Source organism: Suncus etruscus, chromosome 19, assembly GCF_024139225.1.
Source record: "Suncus etruscus isolate mSunEtr1 chromosome 19, mSunEtr1.pri.cur, whole genome shotgun sequence".
Classification (NCBI taxonomy): domain Eukaryota; kingdom Metazoa; phylum Chordata; class Mammalia; order Eulipotyphla; family Soricidae; genus Suncus; species Suncus etruscus.
Window position 1 is genome coordinate 38,997,655 of NC_064866.1, and position 27,836 is coordinate 39,025,490.

General features: G+C 43.0%; 1 protein-coding gene across 2 annotated transcripts in view; it reads right to left on the reverse strand.

The window, feature by feature from the left end:
* The window catches only part of ASAP1 (ArfGAP with SH3 domain, ankyrin repeat and PH domain 1), a 310,217-nt gene that overhangs the window by 256,004 nt on the left and 26,377 nt on the right, over positions 1 to 27,836 (reverse strand). Inside the window, exon 2 of one of the 2 annotated variants that reach the window (XM_049765558.1) lies at positions 12,965 to 13,091. In XM_049765558.1, coding sequence (XP_049621515.1) covers positions 12,965 to 13,090 — 126 coding nt within the window. In that variant the 5' untranslated portion in view covers position 13,091. Of the gene's footprint in view, positions 1 to 12,964; positions 13,096 to 27,836 lie in introns of those variants that run through there. The other variant, XM_049765559.1, reaches the window with a different exon arrangement.

Here is a 27,836-nt window from a genome sequence, read left to right on the forward strand (position 1 = left end):
TTTCATACATCGCTTTAACTTCTGAAGCCTGTTTCCTCACGTGTCAAACACGGAAGTAGTGGGTTTGCTGGCTAACCAAGTACTGTACGGAAGAAATGAGAAAGTCTGAAAGCGCTTTGTAAACTGTTATATCCGAGTACAAAAATGTTGGAGGGTAAATCCAGGACACATCGGATTCACTACTTACATTTATAAAGAAAAATCAGCGAGGTCAACTCTTTTCAAAAATACCAATTCTCTCATTAATCCTCTGCTATCACATCATGAACTGAGTGTTCGTGTTGGTGATGTCTATTATCTTCATTGAAATGCCTCCCACTCAGCTTGAAGTAAATCAGTAGGCAAAGAGGCTTTTCCTTTCCACTGGCAGATTCCTGTGTGTTTGTGTGCAAGTGTAGTTGTTTCCCCTACAAAAGTAAACACTAATTTGATTCTTCTGTTCTCATATACTTTGCTGCTGAATCACTTACAGCACAGCAAGAAGGGCTGGTGGGGAGAGTGGGGCCCCCTTCTCCCGACAGACCCTGATTTGATTCCTGGCTCCGATGCACACTAGGGAGACGCTATGAGGTTTTGAAATAACATATGCAACACACTCGTTACAGAGCTGGCACTCAGGAAGGGAGAGCTATGGCTGTTAGTGAAATTACCAACAGTGACAGACTGACTGCAGGCTGTAGCCACCAACGGGCAGACCAAGAGTCTAGCTTGGCTTCTATGTCTGCCATGGATCTGTGGAAGGACCTTCAGGAAATTCAGTAACCCATGGGTGTTCTAATTTTGCTGTATGTGACCAGTAAACACAGGACTAATGTCTTGCAGTATGTGCAGAGTCTATCAGATCTGCTCTCAAAAATTAAAAATTAGTTTCACTGTAATTTTCATTTTTAATTGAATTTATGAATTCCAATTAAGTAAAAAGGGAGAGGGCTGGCCCTGTGGTATTCAAATTTACTAACAGGGCCAGAGAGATAGCACAGTGGTAAGGCATTTGTCTTAGACGCAGAAGGACAGTGGTTCGAATCTGGGTATCCCATATGGTCCCTCGAGCCTGGAGGAGTGATTTCTGAGTGTAGAGCCAGGAGTAACCTCTGAGCCCTGCCATGTGTGACCCAAACCCCCCACCCCCAAAATTTACTAATAGTAGGGGCCAGAGCAATAATTGCACAGAGGTACGACATTTGCCTTGCACGCGCCTGACCCAGGACGGACCTGGGTTCGAGTCCTGGAGTTCCATATGGTCCCTGAGCCAGGAGAATTTCTGAGCACAAAGCCAGGAGTAACTCCTGAGTGGCACCGAGTATGGCCCCAAAACCAAAAACAAACAAACAAACAAACAAACAAAATAAATAAAATAAAATGTACTAATAGTAAAGACATATTAACACATTAATGAGTTAATCATTTAGTTCTCGGGCCCATTTGTAACAAATATTTCACAACTTAAGGCTATGCAAACAATACTTCTGTGTCCATAAAGCTGTTAATACTTTGCTATAAATTTCTAATTCAACTATCTTAAATGGCTTACTCTTCAGCACAAGTCTACTTCCTGATGTTTTTCACTCACAGCTAAGTTTTTCTGAGCTTCTTGGTTTTGAGGGGTGGGTTTTTTTTTTGTTTTTTTTTTTGTTTGTTTGTTTGTTTTTTTGCTGGAGGATGAGTCTGAGATAGGATAAACAGAGATAAGGTCAAATCCTTTCTCAGTCCAGTTTGTCACCTCTAAAATGGGGAAACAGAAGCAGTACCCAACGCACAGAGCTGTTGGCAGGATTAAATTAGGTAAAGGACGACTATAGTGTATCCAGCAGTGCACCCTGCGGACCTTAGATGCATGATTGCAGTGTTCATGGATTCTGAGCTCATTCAAACTCTTTACACAGAAAATGTTGGAGATTAGAGATGCTTGACAGCATTATTTGGCTTGGCACCATTTTATTTATGGGGAGGAAGTGCATTTACTTGCACTGTTATGAAAAAAAATCCTACTATTATTAAAGCAGCAGCAGCTGCTGGGCCAGCAGTGAGTGCTTATTTTGATTTACTTTGTGGGGAAAAGGAGTATCTAATTTTATGGAGGTGCTAATAATGAGAATAAACATTGCCAGGAAAAGGAAATGGACTTCATTTGCAAAAAAAAAAAAAAAAAAAAAGGAAAAAAGATTAATGAAATGTGAAGGAAGACTCCCCATATTTCTAAGGCCCTAAAACCTCTCAAACTTTATTTTATAAAAAAGCCACTAAGAGGAAGAAAAGCTGTCAGACCTTTAAGGTGTTTCTTGTAGTTAAGGGCACAAGGTGCCTATCCAAATCAGAATATTTCCCAAACAGAGCCCCACTAATCAACTGCCATCTTCCACTCATCAAAGGTATCTATGGCATAACATTTATGAGCTCCATTCACCACTTGGAATTTAAACAGCATTGGCATGTTTCTTTCCCGCCGGCACCCTATGTGGAATTTTGGGTCTTTCTTTATCACATAAGGAAAGTTGCAACCAGGCAGCAGAGTGATCGATGTCCATCATAGAGTCTCAAATAAAAACAGCAGAAAGGACCAAGGAGATCAATATGGACACCGGAACACCCAGCAATATGAGTGGCCAGTGCCACTGGGTAACAGACTTGGAGCTGTGCTTCCCTACGAGTTCTCTCAATAGTTTTGTACAGGACTAGCCTTCTCTCTATTTGGCTCTCCATTCAAAGGAGAATCAAAACAAGAATCAAAAACAGAGAGCCTGGACCTCAGTGACAGCTTTGTTGCAATGTTCACAGTTTACAGAATAGGAGGATCGCTAACCACAGACTTATTTCTGAGGATCAAAATTATGCCCAATCTCTGATAAAGGAAAGAGGGGAAGAGCTGGCCTGTCCATCTAACCTAACCAGAGCTCACTGGGTTACTTACTGCTGGGTAGTCTTCAGACTTGCTGTTGAGCAATCCTCTTCCAGAGGAGGGAATCAGACAGATACAAAACCTTAGCTTGTGGGATTATAGGTAAACTACCATCCTCCGCCTTTTGCCCAAAAGAAAATAGCCTCACTTCGAATCATTCTTGCCCTTCTACAGCCTATCCAAAAAAAAAAAAAAAAAAAAAAAAAATCCCATGTGTTTCCAATAACTTTGTTTTTTTTGTTTTTTTTGTTTTTTTTTGGTTTTTGGGCCACACCTGGCAGTGCTCAGGGATTACTCCTGGCTGTCTGCTCAGAAATAGCTCCTGGCAGGCACGGGGGACCATATGGGACACTGGGATTTGAACCAACCATCTTTGGTCCTGGATCGGCTGCTTACAAGGAAAACGTCGCTGTGCTATCTCTCCGGGCCCATAACTTTGTATCTTGTCTCAACTAATAGTTTGCTATGCTGGATCAAGAAAGTTGGTGACAACAAAACAACATATGCTCGTGGGTTTGCTAGACGCTAGCCTCCTCATCCATAAAAAGAAGAGTTGAACTAGACTGCAGGAGTTCCTTAAGATCTTTTCCTGTTCTGTCAAGTTTATATTTTCTTCCATCCAAAGTATATACCTGGTGTGAGAACATCTGGTCTATATCAATTTAGCCAACAATGCTTTCTCTAACAGTTGGTATCAAAATGCAATCAAATTTTGAGCTTTACTTCCCTAGAGCATGAGGTTCTGATTTAGCCTTCCTAAGCTTCTGGGTGGCTAAATTGGGTGCTGTCTTATCAAAGGGACATATATTTCAGTTCTTTGAGGAAAATTATACCACAGCCTTGGCATTAAAATTCAGTTCTTACATAAGTGACCACAAGCAGCCTCGTAGGGCTGCGCAGATTGTATGGTGGGTCGGAAAGAACCCACAGTGGACTCCCAGATTCTGTTCAGACCATGTAGGGTCAAATGCCACCATATCTGTCTTCCTCCCATCCCCGCAAATAATTAAAGCAACAATTACCAGTACTGGGAAGAAGTTATGAGGTACACAGAAATGTAAATTTAAGAATAGATCCTGTTCACTTTAAGTCCGGTCTCTGCCTCTAAACGGAAATAACATTCCTTGTGGTCTCTGTGCTGCAAGCTGTAATCAGTAAAGCACACAACCTAACTGCCACTTTGACCCATTCAGGGCTATGGGATAAATGCTTTTCCGCCACCTTCCCACAAATGGCCAAAATCAAATGTCTACATTTATTTAGGAACAGAAAAAGCAGTCCTTTACCCTTAATGCTCCAGGAAAAAAAAAAATCAAAAGAGAGTGCACAGGTTCACCACGGATGCACTAACAAAGGGGGATATGAAGGGAAGTAGGGAGTCGGGGTGGCCGGAAAATGAAAGCTCTGCATGGACAATGAGATGTTTTGGGTGAGAGGGATCAGAACTAGGAATTAGTTTTCTTTCTTCAAAGTAGCACCCGCGAGGAACCAAGTATAGAGTAAAACAAGAAAACACAGCGCACTCATACTCTGCTTCAAATAAAACTGGCTTTCACCATAACTTCTGGGGGCCACAGAGTTTAGTGTTGTTCCCATCGGTTCCATCCAGTCCCATCAGATCCTTGGTGAAACAAATGGTCTATCATTAGAACCTGTTTTCACTTATCTGAAATGATTCTGCCAAGTTTTATTTTCTCAGTGATACAGCCAAGGGCCTAAACAAATAATAAAGAGCAATAACAAAGATGAAAAAACATTTCCAGAGCATGTTCAATGCTTCTCACTTTATGTATACTGACCCATAAGAGGTAAGTATTATCCTGAGGGAAAAACCAGCGGCTCAATAACATGCCCAACATACATGAGACAAACTGAGAATGTGGAGCCTTTCTAATCTTGTTTCTTCCTGTAGCACCTTAGTGGTTAGCCTTCCAGTCTCTTGCAAAGGCTCCACCACTGACTTTATTTTTACCAGTGTCCCACTGAGAATATCCTGGGGGTCCAATGGGCAGCAGATTGCCCCTGCTTGAGAAACTATATACTAGAAGATAGTGGAACCACAATTAACCTGGAGTGGGAACTTCTCCTCCTTCACCCAACTGTCATCACTGGTTCAATCTGACTGTTCAGATCTTGACCATTACCTATAGGGCCATATTTTTTTACAGGAATAGAAGCCATTTGGCAAGTACCACACATGCCTGATTATCTTTATGATGTAAAATACTAGTTGTTTAGTAAATGAGAAAATGGGATGGAAGAATTTATTAAAGTTTAAATAATACATGTGGATCATAGAGATACTATAAGGCTGAGCACATGCTTTTCATGCAAGAGACTAGGGTTCAAACCACAGCACATATTCCTCTAGCACTGCTGGAGTGACTCTGGGCACTACTAGATGTTAGATGACACTCAGCTTTTCTCTTTCCAATTTTCTCTTTCCTTTTCACCTATCCGTTGATATCTACACATCCACCCGGATCTCACTCTACCCTTCATCACCAGGTTAAATTTGTGCTGGGAGAATAAACAAAGGTCAGTTTGCCTGGGTGTGCAGAGAGACCATGAGGCGAGAAGCAAACTAATTCTCTCCTGACTGGCTTGGTTTAATAATTCCTCGTGGCTACCTGCTTCAGAACCATTCACCCAGGATTGAAAATACAGAGAATGGGGTGATTTCATAATGTGGGGTAGTTTTAAAATTAGGTAAGCCTCCTCCTTCCTTCCCAAATGTATGAGGCCAAAACCTGATTCTAATCCCCAAATGACTAGACTGTGCCAATGGAAACCACCTAAGGGGCTCTGCAACATCAGCTGAAGTCTTTGATATGTGCCCTAAATGGCAAAAACCCAAGCAGACAGGAAGCACATGAAACTGAAATACAGAACAGGAAGCACTTTAGATCTAGCACTCCGGGACTCGGAACCCAAGTCTATCATTTACTACTGTGATATGGGGAAGTTATTTCACCTGAGACTTGGTTTGTGCGTCTATAAAAGAATGACAAGAATACTATTCAGGTATTTTGTTGATGATAGATATGAAAAATATTTAACCCAAAGATGATGTTTATTATGTAAAGGGCAAATAATACCAGCATGAAATCCCTCCACTCATAGATTAGAGCTTTTTTTTTTTTAAGAGAAACCATGAGTTCTAGTATTTAAAGGTATTTAAAGGCAAAATATTCTTCACTCACTGGACTTTTCTGGGAATGTCCAGAGAAAATTCACATACCTCACTTTGTGCTGTGTAGAGAATTGGGTCATAGAGTCCAGAATAATCTGTGGGTTGGTTGCATCAAAGGAAAGCTAGTTAGCCTTCTGTAATTTTAGCTTCAAGAGGTCAGAAACAAGCAAAGAAACAGAGCATGTTTTCTATACCTAAAAAAAAGAAAACATGGGGACCGAAGAGATAGCATGGAGGTAAGGCATTTGCCTTGCATGCAGAAGGACAATGGTCCCCTGAGCCTGCCAGGAGTGATTTCTGAGTGTAAAGCCAGGAGTAACCCCTGAGCACTGCCTTGTGTGACCCCCAAAACCAAACCAAAAACAAACAAACAAAAAAAAACACAAAGAAAGAAAACATGTCTAAAAAGAAAAGAAAAGAAAAAAAAAAAAAACATTACCTAAAAAAAGTGCCCTGCCAACCTTCATTTTCATCTCAACCCTTCTAAAAATTTTTCCTTCAGATTCTAATCATGAGGTATGGCTCAGTGGCTAAAAGCTCATCCTAGCAAGCAAGAGCCCTGCTTAGACCCCCAGTGCTGTCAGAATATGCAGAGTACATTCCCTGCAACTCTGCTATCTGGGATCCTGACTGATACTAGAGAGTATGTGATATCTGGAGCACATGTGTGCAAGCTCAGAAACTAACATATGACGTCCAAATGCAACTTGGCCAGGAGAACTTTGGAGATGAGCAGCAGTGACATTTTGTAAGCACTAAACCAAAGTATGCATGAGAGCAACACAAAATACAAATACAAATACCCCCCACCCCACCACAGCCAAAAGTAGGCAATACTCAGCCACCGCAACAGTTAACAACAAAGAGAAGGATGGAAGAAGAACATGAATACAATCAAGTGTACCAGCTGCTTCTATAAAGTGGCACTTACTACTCACCACTAAGTTGACCCAAGTTTTAAAATTTTAGAGAAGTAATGCAATTGGCATTTTGCATGCAACCCTGAAACTGAAGAACAAGGACATGTGCCGCAAGCAGTAGGGCATCTGCCTTGCACGCACTAACGTAGGACGGACCAAGATTCGATCCCCCAGTGTCCCATATGGCTCTCCAAGCCAGGAGCGATTTCTGAGCACAGAGCCAGGAGTAACCCCTGAGCGTCACCTGGTGTGGCCCAAAAACCAGAAACCAAACAAAGAATATGGAATTAACTTCTAAATCTGCTAGTTATGAGTAGTAGCCCCATGGAGACCCTTGAGAAATGGAATTAACTTCGAAATCTGCTAGTATGACCTTGGTTGAGTACTGAACAGCTATAAAATGGGGGTCGATGGTAATAGCAAGGTAAAAGAAAACAAGAGCCAAAAACATGTATATCATACACACCAGAACACTAGTAATTGCTGTTACATAATTTGAGTCATCCAACATGCACTGCTGGGATAAAGCCCTCTATATTCCTTCATTCGTAAACTCTCCCTTTCCAAAAACCTCAGGAGTGATACCACTTTTATCCCTTTCTCAAAGAACACAAGTTAGCACAATCCAGATAACAGCAAGACTTCCAAGCAATGTACATCCCACACCTCATTCTGTCCAACACCATTTATGCTTTAGGAAAGGAACACACTAGCTGAATATGTCAAGTCAAGCTAGACTCTGATGTAACCCCTACACTTGGCTGTCAGTTACATTAAGAAAACTTTTAGAGGAGGGGGGCATGGAGCGATAGCACAGAGGTAAGGTGTTTGCCTTGCATGTGGCCAACACAGGATGGACCCTGGTTCGAATCCCAGCATCCCATATGGTCCCCCGAGCCTGCCAGGAGCGACTTCTGAGTGCAGAGACAGGAGTAACTCCTGAGTGCCACTGGGTATGACCAAAAAAAAAAAAACTTTTATAATACCAGAGAGATAGCACAGGGGTTAGGGAGCAAGCCTGATTCAATTCCCCACCTCTATCACACTGTACCACCAGGGTCCCCCAACATCTGCTTGTTCCCTAAATCCCACAAAGGCAAAAGAAAAAAAGGAAAACTTTCAGATTAATATTTCTTGAAGGGAAGGCTTCCTTCTTAGTAATTCCAAGTCCTGGAACAACAGTGCTGGAAACATAACAGAAACTGGACAGTTTATGAATTAAATGGAAATTTGAGTCATCCAGCATACTCTGGGGTAAAGCTCTCTCTACTTCCCCATCTGTAAACTCTCCCTTTCTACCTCAGGAGTAATACAACATTTATCTCTTTCTCAAAGACCACAAGTCAGTTTGTCCCTTAGCACAATCCAAGAAAAAAAAAAGGCCCAACACCTCAGCAAGACTTAAAACCAGTGACTCATATATATAGTATATGTTCTCCCCAAAATGAAGAGTGAATTCTCTTCCCGGATTTAAATGTCCAAGTTTCACTTTGAATTTGAAAAAACATGGCTAAATTCTAGAAGTGGAGTGGGGGAGGAGACAAAATACTTAAAGTATCAAAAAGTCCCTGGAACATGAATATGAAGGAAAATTCAACCATTTAGTAACATAACCACCTGTTACATGAAACCAAAACCAGAAACTATATTGAAAGTGAAGATCTGACACACTTCAAAGATAAGGAATTAAGTCTTTGTAAACGTTTAAATTATTTGCCTTGATTATTTTATTATTTCCTATTTCCATTTACTCACTAACCTATATTTGACCTTGGAGACAAATCTCTTCATCTTTCTGGTCTCATTTCTGTCTCTGTAAATGGTAGAAAATAAATGTTTCTTCTTCCAGGGGCTAAGAGGTAGTAGAAATGTGACAACATGCTACAACAGACATGTTACAGAACTGCTGCATTAAAAAAAAAAAAGAAAGAAAGAAAAGGCATGATGGGACCAAAGCAAAAATATAGCAGTAGGGTGTTTGCATTGCACAAAAGCCACCCAGGTCCAATTCCTGACATCCCATATGGTCCCCTGAGCCCTCTAAGAGTAATTCCTGGATACCAAGTCAGAATTAACCCCTGAGCAACCTAGGATGTGCCCCCCAAACAAAACAGGAAAATGGACATGCCTTCATTACTGTCACCAAAAGTAAAGTGCTGAATTATTTCATTTGTTTTTCTTTTACCCTTATCCAGGGTGTTCAGAGGCTAATCCTGGCTCCTGGCTAGAGATGGAGGTGGGGATTGCTCCTGGCAGTAGATCAGGGATTCACTGGGTCTTCCATATCCAAACCAAGTACTCTGGCTCTTGGTGCTATCTCCCCGGTCCTGCTGGCCCAATTTTAAATAATCAAATATATCTTCATTTACCAAGCACTTACATACTGACCTAAGAGAATCTTAGTGACACGTCTTTTCTACTATCTCAGCAATGGCCCTAGAATACTTACTTCCCTTGCTCATTCTCAAGAAACTCTTAGTTACTTACTCCTAACTTCCAAAATGATTGCAAATAAAATGGTCAGTGTGCTCCGGCTGCTGAGTAAGCACAATGTTAGCTTTTGTCTGGAATACACTCAGTACACCAGGATGAAAGCTTGGCAGCCAATCCATCCCTGTCTCACAAAGCAGCCATACACTGCCAGCCAGCTAGCCAGGGCTCTCAAAGTCATGTGGGAGACTCTTCACCCCAAAAAAGTGAAGTCTGGAAATTAAATTCCTTGCCTCTTTTTTTATTTTTAACCATATATTTCTGATCCTTTTACTACAGTGCTCTCCACAGGAGAGCAAAAACATATGTATGCAAAAACATAGCATACACTTCATGAAAGTGACATAGGAATAAAGCGTGATGGGGTTAATACAGGGTTTCAAACTTGGAAATTAAATACAGTTTTCTTGGATATGTTTGATACGTACCTAAAAATTCAAGGAGCAAAAGAGTTCATGAAAAGTCATTTAAGTATGAAGGTCCTTAAAATAATTTTTAAAACTTCCAAACAACTCAATTTAATTCCTACTCCTTGTTTTCCACATAGCAAAAAAGGACCCACAAGTCCCATCCCAAAGAGTAACTCCAAGATAACTTAGTGACCTTAAAATTTTCAAGTATCTCATTTATGAAGTATATGCCAACAATATTTGTGGCTTACTCAAATATTTTTCTTATATTTTGAAGATAAAAACCCTAACTCCCACCCTTTAAAAACTGAATGTTGGTCTTAAAGTAATCGATAAAACCCATCCCTTCCAGATATGTAGTTTGAGGCAAGGAGGAGAATAAAAATCCAACTATCAACAAAAAGTTAATATGTTTCACAATGATGTAAAATTCTGTCACTCAGCCACGCATGAGTCCAACCTCAAGGAACATGATTTTAAAAGTTTCAAGTGCAGATTGAGGATAGTAACTTCTTGACCAGTGTCAAGTTCAGAAAAAGAAATGCAAAGTCATCGTATTGAAACACTGAAATACTTACTGTTATTTTCCTGAGAACGTGAGTCTAAGCTATGTCTAACATCTGATGCCTATGAACTTCTAGGCTGGTTCCAAGTCTTTTCTTAAAGTTATATAGGTAACTATACTTGCAATATAAGTAAGTCTATTTTTCTATCTAGCCTTGCAAAACAGTATTTTTCACACACCCCCAAGTTGTTTATCCTTTGCACTTTGTTTTTTTGTTTGTTTGGTTTGGTTTTTTGGGGTCACATGCGGCAGTGCTCAGGGGTTACTCCTGGCTCAGTGCTCAGAAATCGTTCCAGGCAGACATGTGGTGGGGATAGGGGGCCATTTAACATTAACCCCCTTCTGCAGTTGCTATACAGTCAGGCCACACATGCTAGCATCAGCAACTACTTCGCCTTATCCTACACTGCATAAACACTAGAGACACAGTATCTGGGCATTCAGAAAGGGAAAGTTAAAAGAATTGACAGCTCTATTAAAAAGCTCTGAAGAACTTATCTAGAAGCAAAACAACCACTCAGTGGGATCAATGTCACACATCCTTTAGAAGTGTATACAACTAGAACAGAAAAAGGCTACACAGAATGTTTCTCCATCCACATGTTCCATTTATCGTAATTAAGTGAAGAACAGACAGACCCATGATGAGCCTGGCAACTCCGGCTCTGAGTATCAAGCTTGGGCAAGACTGACAGTTCACGAAGCCCAAAGCAAACAAACAGAGCCACCTTTGCCTCTGGTTTTCAAAGAAAACCCAACTTCTTTGCAACGTGTCCCAACTGTTTTCAAACCCAGTTCATTAACCCAGCATTACCTTCTCAGATAGAGCTCAGAAAGCATCTCCAGCTGGTATAAAGTGCTCGTGTTAACACACCAGGGGGGGCAAGAGCAGATCCAACCAACACTCAAATAAAAAAAAAAAAATCTCTTTCCCTCGAAAAGCTCTGGACTTCAGAATATCAGTTCTGCTTCGTCCCTCCTCTGAATAGTGAGAAGTAAAAGAACTAAAGAACTGGTTCTAGAAAGAAGCAAGTTGCAGCAGAATTCAAGCTTCTCAACAGTACAGAGGGCAGCCGGGGTGAACGCAACTCCTCAAACCTCAAATAAACCAACCACAAGCATAGTCAGTCGATCCAGGGAAATAGGTCTTGGCTGCCTAACATCCGCCAGTGCTGTCTCTCTCTTGCTTTCTGCGAAATGAAATGTGCTTGGCCGGCTTCAAGGAGGGGGGGAGTGGTGCTTTTATGGCACTTACAGATGGGCTAGAGCTAGACCAGCGTTCCTGGGCAGACGTCCTATTTCTACCGAGGTTCATTGGGGTTCTGCAACTTAGGGGGGGAGGCTGGCTAGTTTTTGTTTTTTTTTCTCCTCTACCCAACTCCTCTCTAGGACTCCTAGCTCAAGCTTAAGGAAATCGCAATGGCCTGGGCTGCGTGGCCTAGGACACCCGAGAGAGAGGCTTCCCTGGAGGGACTAGATAAGAGGCGGGTTCAGGCTGCACCCCAGTTCTGCTTAAGGGCCTCTTCCCTCCTTCCCTCCTACTGCAGGCACCGCCTAAGTGAGCCCTGCAGGCTCTGTCTGGGACGTCACCCGGCTTCCATTAGCCTGCGGCTCCACCAAAAAAAAAACCCTCAGAGCTGTCTGCGTGGATCCCTTTCCCCCCCCCCTGCGATTGGGGGTTCAGAGGAGAAAGGGGTACACTCGGGGGCAGGAACCCCAAGGGTGTAGGAGAGCCCCAGCTGAGCTCATTCATTGATTGGGGAAAGGGGAGGGAAAGGGGCGCTTTTTCCAAGCAGCCTGTCCTTCCCTCGCCTTAGCCTCTGCAGCTGCGCCCAGATGTGCGTCCGGCGGGGCATCTCGGGGGGCCCTTGCTGCTGCTGGTGACCTTGGCTGCGTCGTGGAGCCGAGGCCGCTGAACTTGGGCACTTGGAGAGGCCGGCGCGCAAGCAAGCAAGCAACCAACCAACCAACCAACCAACCAAGCAAGCAAGCAAACAAGCAAGCAAACAAGCAAACAAGCAAGCAAACAAGCAAGTAAACAAGCAAACAAGCAAGCAAGCGCTGCCGGGGGGCTCCCAGGGAAGGGCAGGGCAGGACCCCAAAATGCGCAGGGCCGGCAGGGGGGGTGGGGGGGGGAGGGAGGGAGGGAGAGAGAGAGAGAGAGAGAGAGAGAGAGAGAGACAGAGACAGAGAGACAGAGAGAGAGAGAGAGAGAGAGAGACAGAGACAGAGAGACAGAGAGAGAGAGAGAGAGAGAGAGAGAGAGAGAGAGAGAGAGAGAGAGAGAGAGAGAGAGAGAGAGAGAGAGAGAGAGAGAAGGCTTGGGCATCCCCGGGCATGGCCTGGGGGTGCTTGTCGCTCCGGCCTGCAACGGGGGAGTGCGACTGGGGGGCGGAGAGGGGGTGTGGCCCCTCGCCCCGGCACCCCGGAGAGACAGAGACACACACACACACAGAGATCTCCGCGAGAGAGACAGACACAGCGCCCCACCTCCTCCAGCTGCGCGACGGTGTTCCTGCAGTTGTGCAGCCGCGTGGTGAAGCTGGACGTGGTGGGCGAGTTGTAGTCCTCGGTGGTCTCGGCCAGGAACTCGGACACGGAGATCTGGTCCGGCATCCTGCGGGGGGCAGAGGCGGGGGCATGGACGCCGGGCCCGGGGCTGCGTCTCGGCTCGGCTCGGCGCGGTGCTGGCGGTCGGGGCTGCGGGCCGGGGCGGCGCCTGGGCCGCGTCGCTGCCGGAGTCGGTGTCGCTGTCGGCCCGCCTCCTCCGGCCTCCCGCCCGCCCTCCTCCGTCCCTCCTCTGTCCCTCCTCCGGGCAGCTGACGTCCTGGACCCGAGGCGGAGCCGCCTGCGCACGCACCGGCCCGCCCGCCCCAGCCCGGCGCGCCTTCCTTTTCGGGGCCCGCGTGGGCGCAGGGAAGGAGGCGCAGGGGCGGTGCAGGGCGCTCGCCTACTTTCCTTCCTTTTTTTCTTTGCTTTCTGGTCTTTCGGGAGGGTTTTGGGGTACACCCGGCTGCGCTCACGGGTTCCTGCTCCTGGTGCCTCTACTTAAGCTCCGAAATCTTTGCTCCTGGCACGCTCCAGGAGGGGCCCCTCTGGGATGCTGCCCAGGTCGGCCCCATGCAAGGCCCACTGCTGTCATTGCTCCATCCCCTAGTCGTCAATTTTTTTGTTTTGTTTCTGCTCTGTTTTGGGGGTCACACCCGGCTCTAAGCTCAGAAATCTTTGCTCCTGGCAGGCTCTAGGGGGGCCCTCTTGGATGCTGAGGATTGCACCAGGTCCATTCCAGGTCGGCCCCATGCAAGGCAATGCTGTCATTGCTCCATCCCCTAGTCCTCAATTTTTTTGTTTTGTTTCTGCTCTGTTTTGGGGGTCACACCCGGCTCTAAGCTCAGATATCTTTGCTCCTGGCAGGCTCAAGGGGGGGCCTTGTGGGATGCCATGTGGGATTCGAACCACCGTCCTTCTGCTTCCAAGGCATGCTATCTCTCAGGCCCTTTCCTCTGGATTTTAAGATTTCTTACATTTTCCTTATTTTCCTTATGACCTTAACCATTTTCAGAAGTACTGGTCATGTACCCTGTAAGATGTCTATGTTTATTTATTTATTTATTTATTGGATGATGCTTAGGGATCGCTCCTGGCTCCATGCTCACAAATCGCTCCTGGCAGCTCTAGGGAACCATATGGGATACCAGGATTTGAACACTGTCCTTCTGTATGCAAGGCAAACGCCTTGCCTCCATGCTATCTCTCCAGCCCAAATGTACTTTTTTGGGGGGTCACACCCAGCAGCGCTCAGGGGTCACTCCTGCCTCTACGCTCAGAAATCTTTGCTCCTGGCAGGCTCTAGGGGGGACACTATGGGATGCCAAATGGGATTCGAACCACCGTTCTTCTGCATGCAAGGCAAACGCCCCCCCTCCATGCTCTCTGGCCCCTCGCCTACTTTTTTGACAGGAGTTTGCTTGGGGGGCTACAACGATTAAAAAGGAACCCCATGAAAGGGTTTGTTTGTTGTTGTTCCTTGGCGACTTTGTGATCTTTCACTGCAATATTTCTGGAGCGTTGGTTTGGGTCACACCCGGCAGCGCTCAGGTTACTCTTGGCTCTGCTCTTAGGAATCATTCCTGGCAGGCTCAAAGGGGGGACCCTGTAGGATGCCATATGGGATTCGAACCACCTTCCATGGTGGGTAGGCCGAGTGCAAAGCCTTACCGCTGTGCTATCGCTCCGGCCCCTCATTGCAGTATTTTGGAAATCAGGGGTGAAGGCAAGGACCAAGGAGGGTCAAAAGTCATCCCCCTGAGATCCAAATAACCCATGTCCAAAGAAAGAAAGTACCAAATGATTGCTCATTGCTCGGCCTCCGGCAAATGACTTCTTTTTTAACCAGCTCAATCTACTTAAGTCCAAACAATGCATTTAATTGCTCGTCATTGATTGCGGATGAAATCGTTTTACAAAATCAATTTTGTTGAAAGAACGCATTTAATTTCTCACCACAGCTTGAAGGTGAAATCCGACTGGGGAAGGGATCTTGCCTAGGGTGGGGCGGGAAGGGTCTTGAGAAATGCCCTAACTTTGACTCCTACTAGTGAAAAACTACTAGAAGCTACCTTATAAACTCTCCCCCCACCACCACCACCATGTACCTTCCAGGCATAAGACATGCCCTGTAACCTCTTCTAAGGCAATTCCATCTCCAGTACCTACCAGCAGGGACCATATTTTAACATTGGACCTGGCACAGAGAAGGCAATTTGTTGCCAGATGAAAATGCGTCCTTACTCTCAACAAAGATTTCCTAAGAATACTATATGTGCATCACTGATATTATATGATGACAAAGCCTCCCCCATCATGAATTTGCCTTCCATCAGGGAAACAGACAACCCACAAATATGCCATACAAAGTGTTATGAATAAGAAAGTGGAGGAGTAGCTCTACCCTAAGGAATGTCCAGACAAGGCCCTAACGCCAAATTGGCTTATTGTATGAATAAAAGGAGGCTGAGTCCTAGAGAGACTGGGCCAACTGATTTTGGGCTATGGAAACTCAGCCTTCAGTTCCAGATGAAAAAACAGGGCAACAAGCCCCAGTAATGAATTAAATAATAATGAGAAAGTGCTCAGTGCACTGTAAAGTCATGTCAGTTTGAGCTACACATGTCTACCTGTGTAGAATCTTCACCGGACAGTGAAAAGCTCGTAACTGCGAGGTAGGAAAGTGTTTTTAGCAAAAAGAGGAAAAGTGGGCTGAAGCGACAGCACAGCGGGGAGGGCATTTGCCTTGCATGCTGCCCATCCTGATTGGATCTCCGCATCCCATAGTCCCGGAACACCTCCAGGAGTGATTCCTAAGTGGAGACCGGGAGTAACCCCTGAGCATTACTCTAAATTGTCATCTAATAACATCACTGGTTTGGTAGTAAATTCCATACATCCCAAAGGTATAATAAATACTGGATAAATAGAAGCAGACAGTAAAAGGCTGGTGTCAATAAAAAAAAAATTTAAGCTTCAGGGGCCAGAGTGGTAGCACAGTGGTAGGGCATTTGCCTGGCACGCAGCTGACCTAGGACGGACACGGGTTTGATCACCTGCATCCCATATGGTCCCCAAGCGAGGAGAGATTTCTGAGCGCAGAGCCAGAAGAAACCCCTGAGTGCTGCAGGGTGTGGCCCAAAAATAAGGAAAGAAAGAAAATGTTTTTTAAAAAAAGGCTTCAATTCCGGTCATCCTGTGCTCCACAGCTTTCTCTCTTAAGATCTGAGGCCATCACCTTGCAACTCTATTTGTAAATTAAAAAGTGGATATTGCTTAAAAAGGGCACCCAGTTCCCTGCCAACTATAGCTGAGCAAACTGTCATTTCTACAGAAACAAGGAATCAAGTTTATTGCTAGTTATTATGACTGCAGTAGCAAACGACTTGGGATCTCTTCCTTGACTGAGTTCAATAAAAAGCCCAAGCTGTAGCTATCAATTGTTGTTTGTTTCCTTTGAAGATTATGTTATATATCTGCTCCTCCTCCTCACCCACTCTGGCCAAGAAAAGGATATGTGAACAATGAAATAACTGTACTGTAGTAAGCATAGACCTCCACAGACTGGTCTGTAATTAGAATTTCAAAGGTTCACACCTCTTCCTACTTTTCCTGGGGTTCATGGGCCATAATCTTCTTTAAATTTGAAACCATGCCTCAGTGAAAACCATCTGTAGCTCTCATTTTCTCAAGTAACCTGAAAACTATTCCTGGATATCACTAAAAATGAACTGAGAATGATGTAGACAAAACTTAAATACAGTATTTTCTTTCTGTGAAGCTGCTCAGAAATATACATCCTGAGCCAGAACACACACACACACACACACACACACACACACACACACACGAGAACACATCTGCCTTTATATACACTCACACACACACACGAAGACACATCTGTCTTTATAAAAAGCATTCATCATCTTTGTTGCGATCATCATAATCCCCGTGAAAACTCTCAAGCCCTCTTGTACTGTTCATGCTTGTTTCTCAACTTTGAACACTGCTACCTGAGGTGAGAGTGTTCCTTAAGGATGCCCTTCATCTTCTAAAGAGGCAGTAAAAATAGTGGTGACTTATTGTTATGGACAGAGGCAGCGCTATTGACCCCAGTCAGCCAGGATTTGGCTGCATTTTATTTGCACTCAAAGGTTTCACCCTGACCCATTTGCCTAACCAACTAAAGGAACACATTTGTAAGAAACCTGAGAAATTAACCTGGGGTGGGGATGACAGTAATACCCGAAATTCCAACCTGAAGCAATGAAATCAAAGTACTTGTCAAAAACTTCCAAGGCCTTCGAAGGACAAGGGCAGTGTCGAATGTGGGGACAAAATATGCTTTGTGTTATGTACATTGGGTTTCCGTCCCCATCCATCACTTTATCAGCCTGGCCTGCTCATCAGCCAGTTGAGGACGGGTAACAGCTACTGGTTGTTCTTTAAAAGGAAATGACAATATATGGATAAAGCAGCTGAGGCAGAGTGAATAATCCATCAATGTTCGTTCCCTCTGAACTCCTTTTTCATGTGAAGAATGACTAAAAAAACTATTTCTTCTCATGCCATTCTTAAATATGTCTCTTGATTAATCACCTGGAGGGGGTCAGAGGAGAAGGTGTGGGAGACTGCACACAAAGGCCCGGATGGGGTCTGGAATCTGGGATCTGGAAAGAGGCTTCAAAGACCATCCTGATTATGAGATCTGACCCGAGAGCGATTTGGTTTTGGATTTGGGAAGTAAATAACTTTGACTCAGTACCTAGGGCTCAAAAGAATGAATAATTAATCAGGATGATTAGTAAAATGAGATGCTAAAAAAATAAAGCCTCACTTTCATGCAACACAGTTTTCGGACAGAAAGATATGCTGAGCCAGCAACTTCTACACAGAGCAGGGCATTTATTTTAAGGAACATAAGTGTTCGGCTGATCCTCAAGAGAAAGGTTTGGGCTCACATCTCTGCCACATAACAGCCATTAGATTTTGTTAAAGTCATTCACTTTGCTGATCTGTTTTCACACCCCAATATGAGAGCAATGATAGTAACTTATCAGTGCTCTGAGGATTCAGTGAGCTAAGGTACATGAAATACTTAGGATCTGACAAATCCTAAGTTGGCAATACTCTTTAGATTTTATTATGAGAACACCAAGACCTTTAGATTTAAATTAGCTGACCCTAAAAAATTTACCAAGACCTGCTATATACCAGACATATGCTAAATATTTTGGGCAGCACACAATGGTGTTCAGGGTTTACTCCTGATTCTACTCTCAGGGATCACCACCCCTCCCACTCCCCAGGCCTCAGGGACGATATATAGTGCTAGAGATAGAACCCAAGTCAGATACATGCAAGGCAAGTGCTCTACCCATTGTACGATCTATCTTTCTGGCTAATTTTACCTTCTTTAAACCTCATGCCAGAGGCCGAGAAATGACCCCACATGAACTGGAGGACATGTTTTATGTGTGAAAGTCTTGGATTTGATACCTGGTACTGTGTAATTTTCAAAGTCCTACAAGGATCATCCCCCTAACACAGAGCTGGGTGTAGGCCTTGACCATTGCTAAGTGTCTCAGAAGATCACCAAACACAAATAAACACAAGGACAACCTTGTACATAAAGAACTATTCCAACCTACCACTTAGGTAACTAATATGGAATACTTCCTTTGCCATGCTCTACAAAGATTGTTATACATTTGCATTGGTTGAATTCATTCACTTAACAGACATATGGTGGTCTAGCTTCTTTTGTTTGATTTGTTTTCATTCGGTTTTGTTTTTGGATCACACCCAGCAGTGCTCAGTGGTTACTCCTGGCTCTGTACTCAGGAATTACTTCTGGTGGGCTAGGGGCCATATGGGACACCAAAGATGGAATCCAGGTCCGTTAACACAAGGCAAACACCATACTTGCTGTACTATCTCTCCAGTACCCTGGACTAGTTTCTGTTCCTTTGTAGATAGAATTTTGGGAAATGCATTTTAAGCTAAAGTCTTAGTCACAGAAACTTATTTGAAGATATAAGTTCATTTTGTTCAAGTCAGCTGGGCTTTTTTTTTCTCTTTTGGTTTTTATTTAGTTGTTATTTTGTTTGTTTTTATTTTGTTTCATTTTTTTTTGGTAGCTGTTGGTCTTCAACAGTGTAACAAAACCACCTTGAATAGAGGCCTGCTATATTGTCATAAGAAAAACAAGAGTCAATGTTCCTGAGCCTACCACTACTACCTATGCTGCTGCTTCTGCCAGAAAAGATCATCTCGGGGCCGGGCGGTGGCGCTGGAGGTAAGGTGCCTGCCTTGCCTGCGCTAGCCTAGGACGGACCTCGGTTCGATCCCCCGGCGTCCCATATGGTCCCCCAAGAAGCCAGGAGCAACTTCTGAACGCATAGCCAGGAGTAACCCCTGAGGGTCACAGGGTGTGGCCCAAAAACCAAAAAAAAAAAAAAAAAGAAAAGATCATCTCTTGACTGTATCAGACACATCTGTTGGGATGTTCCAACAAGATCGAACAAGGCCTCCTTCCCAGCCTTCTCTCAGCCTACTTCTGGATTTCAGTGCCAAACTGAAACCCCCCATCAGTCCTCCTTATCCTCGAACAAACTCATTTCAATTTATGTCATAGACTTCTTGGTAGACTGGATCTAGCACTTATTTCCTGATACTCCAGCACTCCAAACATTAAATGCAAAAAGATCAATGGGGAACCTAAAGAGGAAACTACTTTGGAGGATACAGAGAGACATCCTCACAAATCTTCAAGTTCACCCAAATGCTTGAACCTTACAGATGAGAACCTAAAACCAACTCTTAATTGTTTAGCAATGGAAATCAAGGAGTCACTAGCCTGCAAAATTAAGAAATCTATAGATGAACAATTCAACCAATTCAAAGGAGAACTCTTTCAGAAGATGAGAGAATCCATAGAAATGGAACTGAAGGAACTAAAAAACATGTTATTAAGACATAATAGAATTACACAGTAGAGAATCGCCTAGACAAACTTGAAGACAAATTAAAAGCTAGCAGTGATAAAGATGTCAAAAAAGAAAGGAGAGACAAAACCCTGGAAGAAAATGTAAGGTACTTAATGAAGAAAGACAAAAGAAAAAAATCTCCAAATTATAGGAATTTCAGAAGGGGAAGAAAATCAGAAAAAGGAAGAACAAGTAGTTAGGGAGAGAACTTCCCCACCCTTGGGAAAGAGATTTCTCTGCAAATCCAAGAGGAAAAAAGAGTGCCAGACAAAATAGACCATAAGAGAACATCACCAAGACAATTAGTAATCCAAAGGGCAAAGAACAGAGAGAGATGACTCTTTAAAGCAGTGGGGGGGCGGCGGGGGGGGGGGGAAATAACCTCAAGTATAAAGGAAACAATATAAGAATCAAACTAGGGGGTGGGATAGATAGCTTGGAGGTAAGGCGTTAGCCTTTCATGCAGAAGGTCATCGGTTCAAATCCCGGCATCCCATATGGTCCCCCGTGCCTGCCAGGAGCAATTTCTGAGCATGGAGCCAGGAGTAACCCCTGAGCACTGCCGGGTGTGACCCAAAAGCCACAAAAAAAAAAAAAAAAAAAAATCAAACTAGATCTTCCATTTGAAACAATCCAGGCAAGAAAAGAGTGGAATGACATGACATATTCAAACTACTAAATGAAAGAAACTTTCAACCTAGAGTCCACTACCCAGCGAAATTCAAAACTCTGAGTTATATGGGAGGGAGGGTCAAAAACATTCTCAGACAAAAAGAACTCGCAATAATTGTGCTAATCAAATCAACCTTAAAGGAGCTACTCAGAGATCAATAACACAAACCAAATCCACAATTGTAACAACAATAACTCATACACAACAGCCCATTCTGTCATTAATTTCCTTAAATTTAATGCAATGAATTTTCCTGTCAAGAACAATACAGCTGTTTAGATTAAGCAGGTGTCCAATCAACTATTCTTTTTATGTTTGCTTGCTTGTTTTTTGTTTTTGGGTCACACCTGGCAGCTCTCAGGAGTTACTCCTGGCTCTAAGCTCAGAAATCGCTCCTGGCAGGCTCTGCGGACCATATGGGATGCTGGGATTTGAACCACCATCCTTCTGCATACAAGCAAACGCCCTACCTCCATGCTATCTCTCCGGCCCCTCAACTGTTCTTTATTTATATCTATAATAATGTTCGAATACTTTTATCCAAAGAAACGGGTACAGAATGCATTTGGAAGCCATAGACTCACACTAAAGTGCTCACTATAGTAATTTTAATGTCTTAATTAAATGATGTCTATAATAACTCTTTGATCTTTTTTATCCACAGCGGTACTTGGAGATATAGGTTTATCACCCCAGTTCCATATTGCAATGCTATGCTATATTAGACTCAGAAGACAGGGCTCATTATGCTAATGTCACCACAAAAATTCTATCTTATTCATTTTCTACTGGATAATGCCTGCTAATATAATCTAACGCTTATGTCCACAGATACCAATGCAATATGCAACTGCATGCCATGAACTCCTTCCTGTTACAGAGCTCATTCCCTGAATACGTTAATGTAGTCTGTTTTCAATTGTAGGTAGTTTACCATTATACTATGATGTTCATGATTTTAGATTGCTTTTAGGAAAGGATGATCTGGATGATCAAGACCAGCTAGATAATATTTATGGTATAGTCTTCTCTTACAGTGCTCATTACCATATCACTTAGTTTTCTAAACTCCATGAAGCCTTTCTTCAGTCAAGTTTACTCTCCCCAATCATGACTGGCCTTTCAAAATGGAAAACCTTTACATCTGACTTGCCAGCTTTTTGTTTTTTAAGTGTTCTGTTCCATTTCACCTGGGTCAGCTTTTCAACTGTAACCCTTGGATCAATCCTCGGTGTCTGTCTATGTGTGTGCATGAGGGTCTGTGTTGATCACCTCAATGTCTGTCTAATGTCCGTCTGTAATATATATAATGTCTATGTTGTATACTGTTCTTCCCCTCCTCCTTCCCCCCTTCACTTACCACCTTACAAATTCTTTTCTAGCCCTTCACTCTCTCACCCCCATCTGTTATTTCCTCCCAATTTAACCCTTATACCCTCAGTTTTTAAATCCTCTCAAAGCAGAACATTCCACACCAGCCAGCTGCCAATCAGCTCCCAACGTGAAAAGTTAAATTCTCAGCCCAAGGGGCCAGAGTGGTGGTGCAACAGTAGGGCATTTGCTGACCTAGGACAGACTATGGTTCGATCTCCTGGCATCCCATATGGTCCCCCAATCCAGGAGCAATTTCTGAGTGCATAGCCAGTAGTAATCCCTGAGGGTCACTGGGTGTGGCCCAAAAACCAAAAAGAAAAAAAATTATCAGCCAGAAAAGAAGTTGCCGCTGCAAAAAAAAAAAAAAAAAAAAAAAGAAGTTGCTCTCGGCAGCCCCCTTTCCCCCACCTCCCTTCACTGTGGACTGTTATTTGCTACCAGATTCAATTCCTAAGAAGTTCCCAGCTTGAAAATATTTCCTGATATATGACTGCTGGGACCCGTTTTTTAGACTCCATAAGACCAAATCCCAGGCTGAAACTGTGCTCCGGATTTTATCCTGCCCCCCACCCAGACTATTGCAAAAGACTTAAAAGGGATATGTATATCTCTTTTGAATATTTCTTTAGATATATTTCTTCATAGGTATAACCTTTATTGTCTCTTTTCTTATGTAGTGGCAATTTCCCCCATTTTTTGGAGCTATTTAGTAAGGAGTTCTAGTAGATAAGTTTCTCTAGTGTTCTGAGTTCATGTTAGAACCAGGTTATCGGGATTGTTTAGCTTATTATGTTTACCCCCGTATGCACCAGTAGTACCATGTGGCATTGTTCCTTTCTCCATAAGCACATTAAAATGGGGAAATCTTTTATATATATATTTTTTTTTTTATTTAAACATCTTGATTACATACATGTTAGTGTTTGGGTTTCAGTCATGTAAAGAACACCACCCATCACCAGTGCAACATTCCCATCACCAATGTCCCAAATCTCCCTCCTCCCCACCCGACCCCCGCCTGTACTCTAGACAGGCTTTCCATTTCCCTCATGCATTCTCATTCTTAAGTGTGCAAACAGGTTCTTATCTAATAGAGATAGAAACATATAAATTTTATATTGCAATGGGGCCTTAAACGTTGAACAATGTCATAGTGACTTGGCTCAGGTTTCAGAAGATTGGGCATTGACCATTTACCCCCAAACCTTGGACCCCATCTATGGAAACAACACGGTTTTCTACACCAGCATCAGGAATCGAACTTCTACCACTGAAGGCCCTAATGCTGCCTTGGCATTGACTTACTCCAGAGTGGGTTCGTATGACAACTTGGTAATAGCAACAACCTGCTTTCAGAGCAGGGCTCCTTGTATTGCCACCTAATGGTGAGACAAAACTAGAAGTTGCTCTGCATCACCCTGATTTCGACATAGAATCTGTACAAAAACCAGGATCTCTAACTACAGAAACCTGGCAGCAATAATTGTGAATGTGAAGAGATTTTACTGGGACCACAGAGAAAGACTTTGGGGTTAACAACTTAGTATGCGTGCAGCCTGTAGTTGGTCTTATGCCAAGATACTTTGTGGGTAAGGTCTCCCTGTTTTTAGGCCAAAGGTTTTTCCTTTCTGTTCTCCCCATATTTTGCTGTGCCTATGCAAACAACAACAACTGCCACACACACCATTTTTATTGTATCTCTTTATTTTTATCTCTTATCTTAAAAAAAAGAGCTTATTAAATCTACTGCTACTGTATTAATGACTATTGGAGATATAATAATTTTCACAAATATACCTGGTACTGAACTTTTTCTTCTTTTATTTTTCTTTTCCTCCATTTTATTTTTTAGCTTTTCTTATTATTTTCTTTCTATTTTTTTCAATGACTTTGCTTTCCCTTATCTTGAAACAAATGTACTATGATCAGTTATGTCAACGATGTGATGCATTTTCTTTAAATCAAAAAGTATAAAAATTAAAATAAATTCACATTTGATGGAAAATAAAATGGCTGGTCAAGGTGGAAAAAAAAGAAACATCTGTTCGACCAATTAAAGTACTTTATTATTTATTTACTGCGTACAGAAGAGCTGGGAAACTTATGAACTTGTTTCCTATCTTAATGACAGCATTCAAGAAAGGAAGGTACCATAGGGGACAAGAACAGGGACAGTTTTTACATGAGGTTCTTTTTCTGTATTCTAGAAACTAAAGATGCTTAAAGATGCTTTTTTCTTAAAGATGCTGTATATGAGAGTTTTCTAAGTCCACTCATACAATTTCAAGCAATAAAAAAAAAGCCTACTCTCATCTCAAATGTACTGAATTTAAATGTTACACGTAAAGCCACCTGAGTCTTCTCAGTAAGAACATGTGGTTTGTTTGGAGACAGAATTACTCTCTGCTCTAACTACTGGTTTCCTGACTTTTCCTTCTGATAGAAGAAAGAGAAAAAGCAGACAGGGTATTGGCAACCCAGAAGTCTTGGACCCATCATGAGCCAAATGAAACTGAGCATATATTTCTATTCTGTCCCATAAAAGAGTTAAGAGTGGGGGCCGGAGAGATAGCATGGAGGTAAAGCATTTGCCTTGCATGCATAAGGTCAGTGGTTCAAATCCCAGCCTCCCATATGGTCCTCAAGCCTGCAAGGAGTGATTTCTGAGCGTAAAGCCAGGAGTAACCCCCTGAGCGCTGCTGGGTGTGACCCAAGAACAAAACAACAACAACAACAAAAGAGTTGATAGTAATATCAGGAGCCAGAGTGATAGCACGGGCGGGGTAAGGCGTTTGCCTTGCATGCAGCCAACACAGAAAGAACCCTGGTTCAAATCATAGCATCCCATCCCTGAGCCTGCCAGGAGTGACTTCTGAATGCAGAGCCAGGAGTAACCCCTGAGCACTACATGACCCCCACCCCCAAAAATAGTAACAGTTAACAAGTGCTTATTATCTGTTCTTCATTATTCTTTCTTCCTTCCTTTCTTTGTTTTGTTTTTTGGGCCACACCCAGTGATGCTCAGGGGTTACTTCTGGCTATCTACTCAGAAATCACTCCTGGCTTGGCGGACCATATGAAAGCCAGGGGATCAAACTGCGATTCATCTTAGGTGATTGTGTACACGGCAAATGCCCTACCACTTGTGCCACTGCTCTGGCCCCTATTCTTCATTATTCTGAGCCCTTACATGCCTAATCTCTCTTTTTATAGTCACAGGAACTATAGAAAGCAAGTACTAAGTATTATCCCCACTTGACACATGAGGGCAAGCTAAAGCTTTGAGGTCATGATGACATATGCTGGCAAATCTTTGAAGTGATGAGCAGTCTGAACCTAGTCCCTGAGGTGATTACTACTCTGCATCACAGCTTATTCAAGCGTATCCCCTGCACAGCTAGAGTGATATGGTTCAATTGGTAGAGAACTTGCCTTGTATGCAGTTGCCCTAGGATTGATCCCAAGCATCCCATATGATCACCACAGCAATGCAATGAGTAACTCTTAAATGCAGAATCAAGAGTCAGCTCTCAGCATTGCCACATAGGACCCCAAAACAAAAAACAAACAAACAAAAAACACACACAACAAAAAGAGAAGGTTGCATAGCTCCAAGATAACTTCCTTTTAAAGCCTAAGTATTAACTCTTATTCCTCCTACAGGGAACTTTTTTAAGTCCAATTTAAATGCAAGCTTGAGTAGTTCAGACAGCAAGCCCCTTGCCTCATTTCTCCAATTGGAATTAAACTTGGCAAGGATGTTTTCAAAACGTCCTCTCTCATCCTGCCCTAAGTAAAAAGATGAGCACCATTTCCAAGCTTCAATGCACATGTAGAGGCCACAATACAACCACAAAAATAGGTCTGTAGGAGACAGGGCATGGCTCCTAACTCTACTAAATTCTCTCCACAAAATTATAGATGCTGGGAACTAACTCTATCATGCCACTCGTTTGTCATGTGATAAGATAACATCTCCTGATATCTCTCCCAGGACACAAGTGAGCTTCATGCTTCATGCTGAGACAACTGAAACACACGCAGTCTCCTCAAGGTCAAAAGTTGGGGGAGAGCTGTTGTCACAGCCAGTCTGGTTCCAAACCCTGCAGGCATTTCTTCCCTGGTACAGTCTCCTTGTGGGCTTCCAGTAAATGTGTTTTGGATTGAACCAGCTCCCTTTTATGAGCTACATCATTTCTAATATAAGTAAAATAACCTGAAGAGAAGAAAAATTGTGGTATTACATGGGATCCCTAAAAATGTGCAATCTATAGACGTGTGGAATTTTAAATCATCGTTTATTCCTGGAAAGGAACTATTAACATAAAAAAATGACAGAAACTCATAGAACACCCAGGTTTATTTGCTTTGGGGGGAAAATTTATTGTGTGTTCGGTTTAGTCACAGTTAATCATGTCCAATCCTCTGCTACCTCAAGACTGAGAACTTTCCTGTCACCATGCCCTTTTTCCATGGCACCATTTTATAAATATTTATATTTGTCTCGCTAGCCTGTGGATTCCTTGAAACCAGAAGGTTTTTCATTTACTCTTGGGGACTGCCCTCCCAGTTCCAGTAGTTTAAGGAACAGGTATGGACACAGTGTTACTACTAAGTTGTTTTTTCTTGTTTGTTTGTTTGTTTGGTTTGGTTTTTTAGTGGATCTTGCAGTTCACTACAACTTTGGTGGGACTGGAGGGCATTATACTGAGTAAAGTGACTCCATCTCAAATGTGGAGTATAAAGAAACACAGTAAGGGAATAACAACTAGGTATCAGTAACAAGAGCCTGCCTATAGAGTTTGCTGCCTATAGAGTTCGCTAAGAGTGGAAGGAGGGGTAAAAGGAGACCTAGAGATGGGGAGGACAGGTTGGCACACTGCTGATGGGTGTGATGTAGCAATACTGTATTCCTAAACCATTAGTATTATCACAACTGTAAATCACAGGGCTGAAATAAAAATAACTGATATTTTAAAATGTAAGGGCTATGTATTGATCATGTGAAGGAAAAAATGAATGAATGAATGAATGAATGAATATATCCTGGGGTGGGTATGACCAACATTAGGAAAGGAGACCTAGAAAGAGAAAAATCTGGTTCTTCAAGTCAATTCTATCATCTAATACCATCATAAACTATCAGGGCTAAGGGCAGGAGCAATAGCACAGTGGTAAGGCGTTGGTCTTGCATGCGGCCAACAAAGGATGGACCACAGTTCAAACCCTGACATCCCATATGGTCCCCCGAGCCTACCAGTGGTGACTTTTTTTTTATTTAAACACTGTTATTACAAATATCATTGTAGTTAGTTTCAGTCATAACAAGAATACCTCCCTTCACCAGTGCAACCTTCCCATAACCAATGCCCCCGTCTCTCCCCTCCCACACCTCTGCCTGTATTCGAGACAGGCTTTCTACCACTCACTAACATTGTTCTGATAGTTCTCAGCAGAGTTATTTCTCTACCTGCACTCACCACTCTGTGGTGAGCATCATATTTTGAGCCAGTCCTTCTAGCCCTCATCTCTGGGAAATATTTCAATGTCTTTATTTTTCTTAAAAGTCACAGATGGGGGCTGGAGAGATAGCATGGAGGTAAGGCGTTTGCCTTTCATACAAAAGGTCATTGGTTCGAATCCCAGCATCCCATATGATCCCCTGAGCCTGCCAGGAGCAATTTCTGAGCATGGAGCCAGGAGTAACCCCTGAGTGCTGCCAGGTGTGACCCAAAAAACCAAAACCAAAAACAAACAAAACAACTCACAGATGAATGAG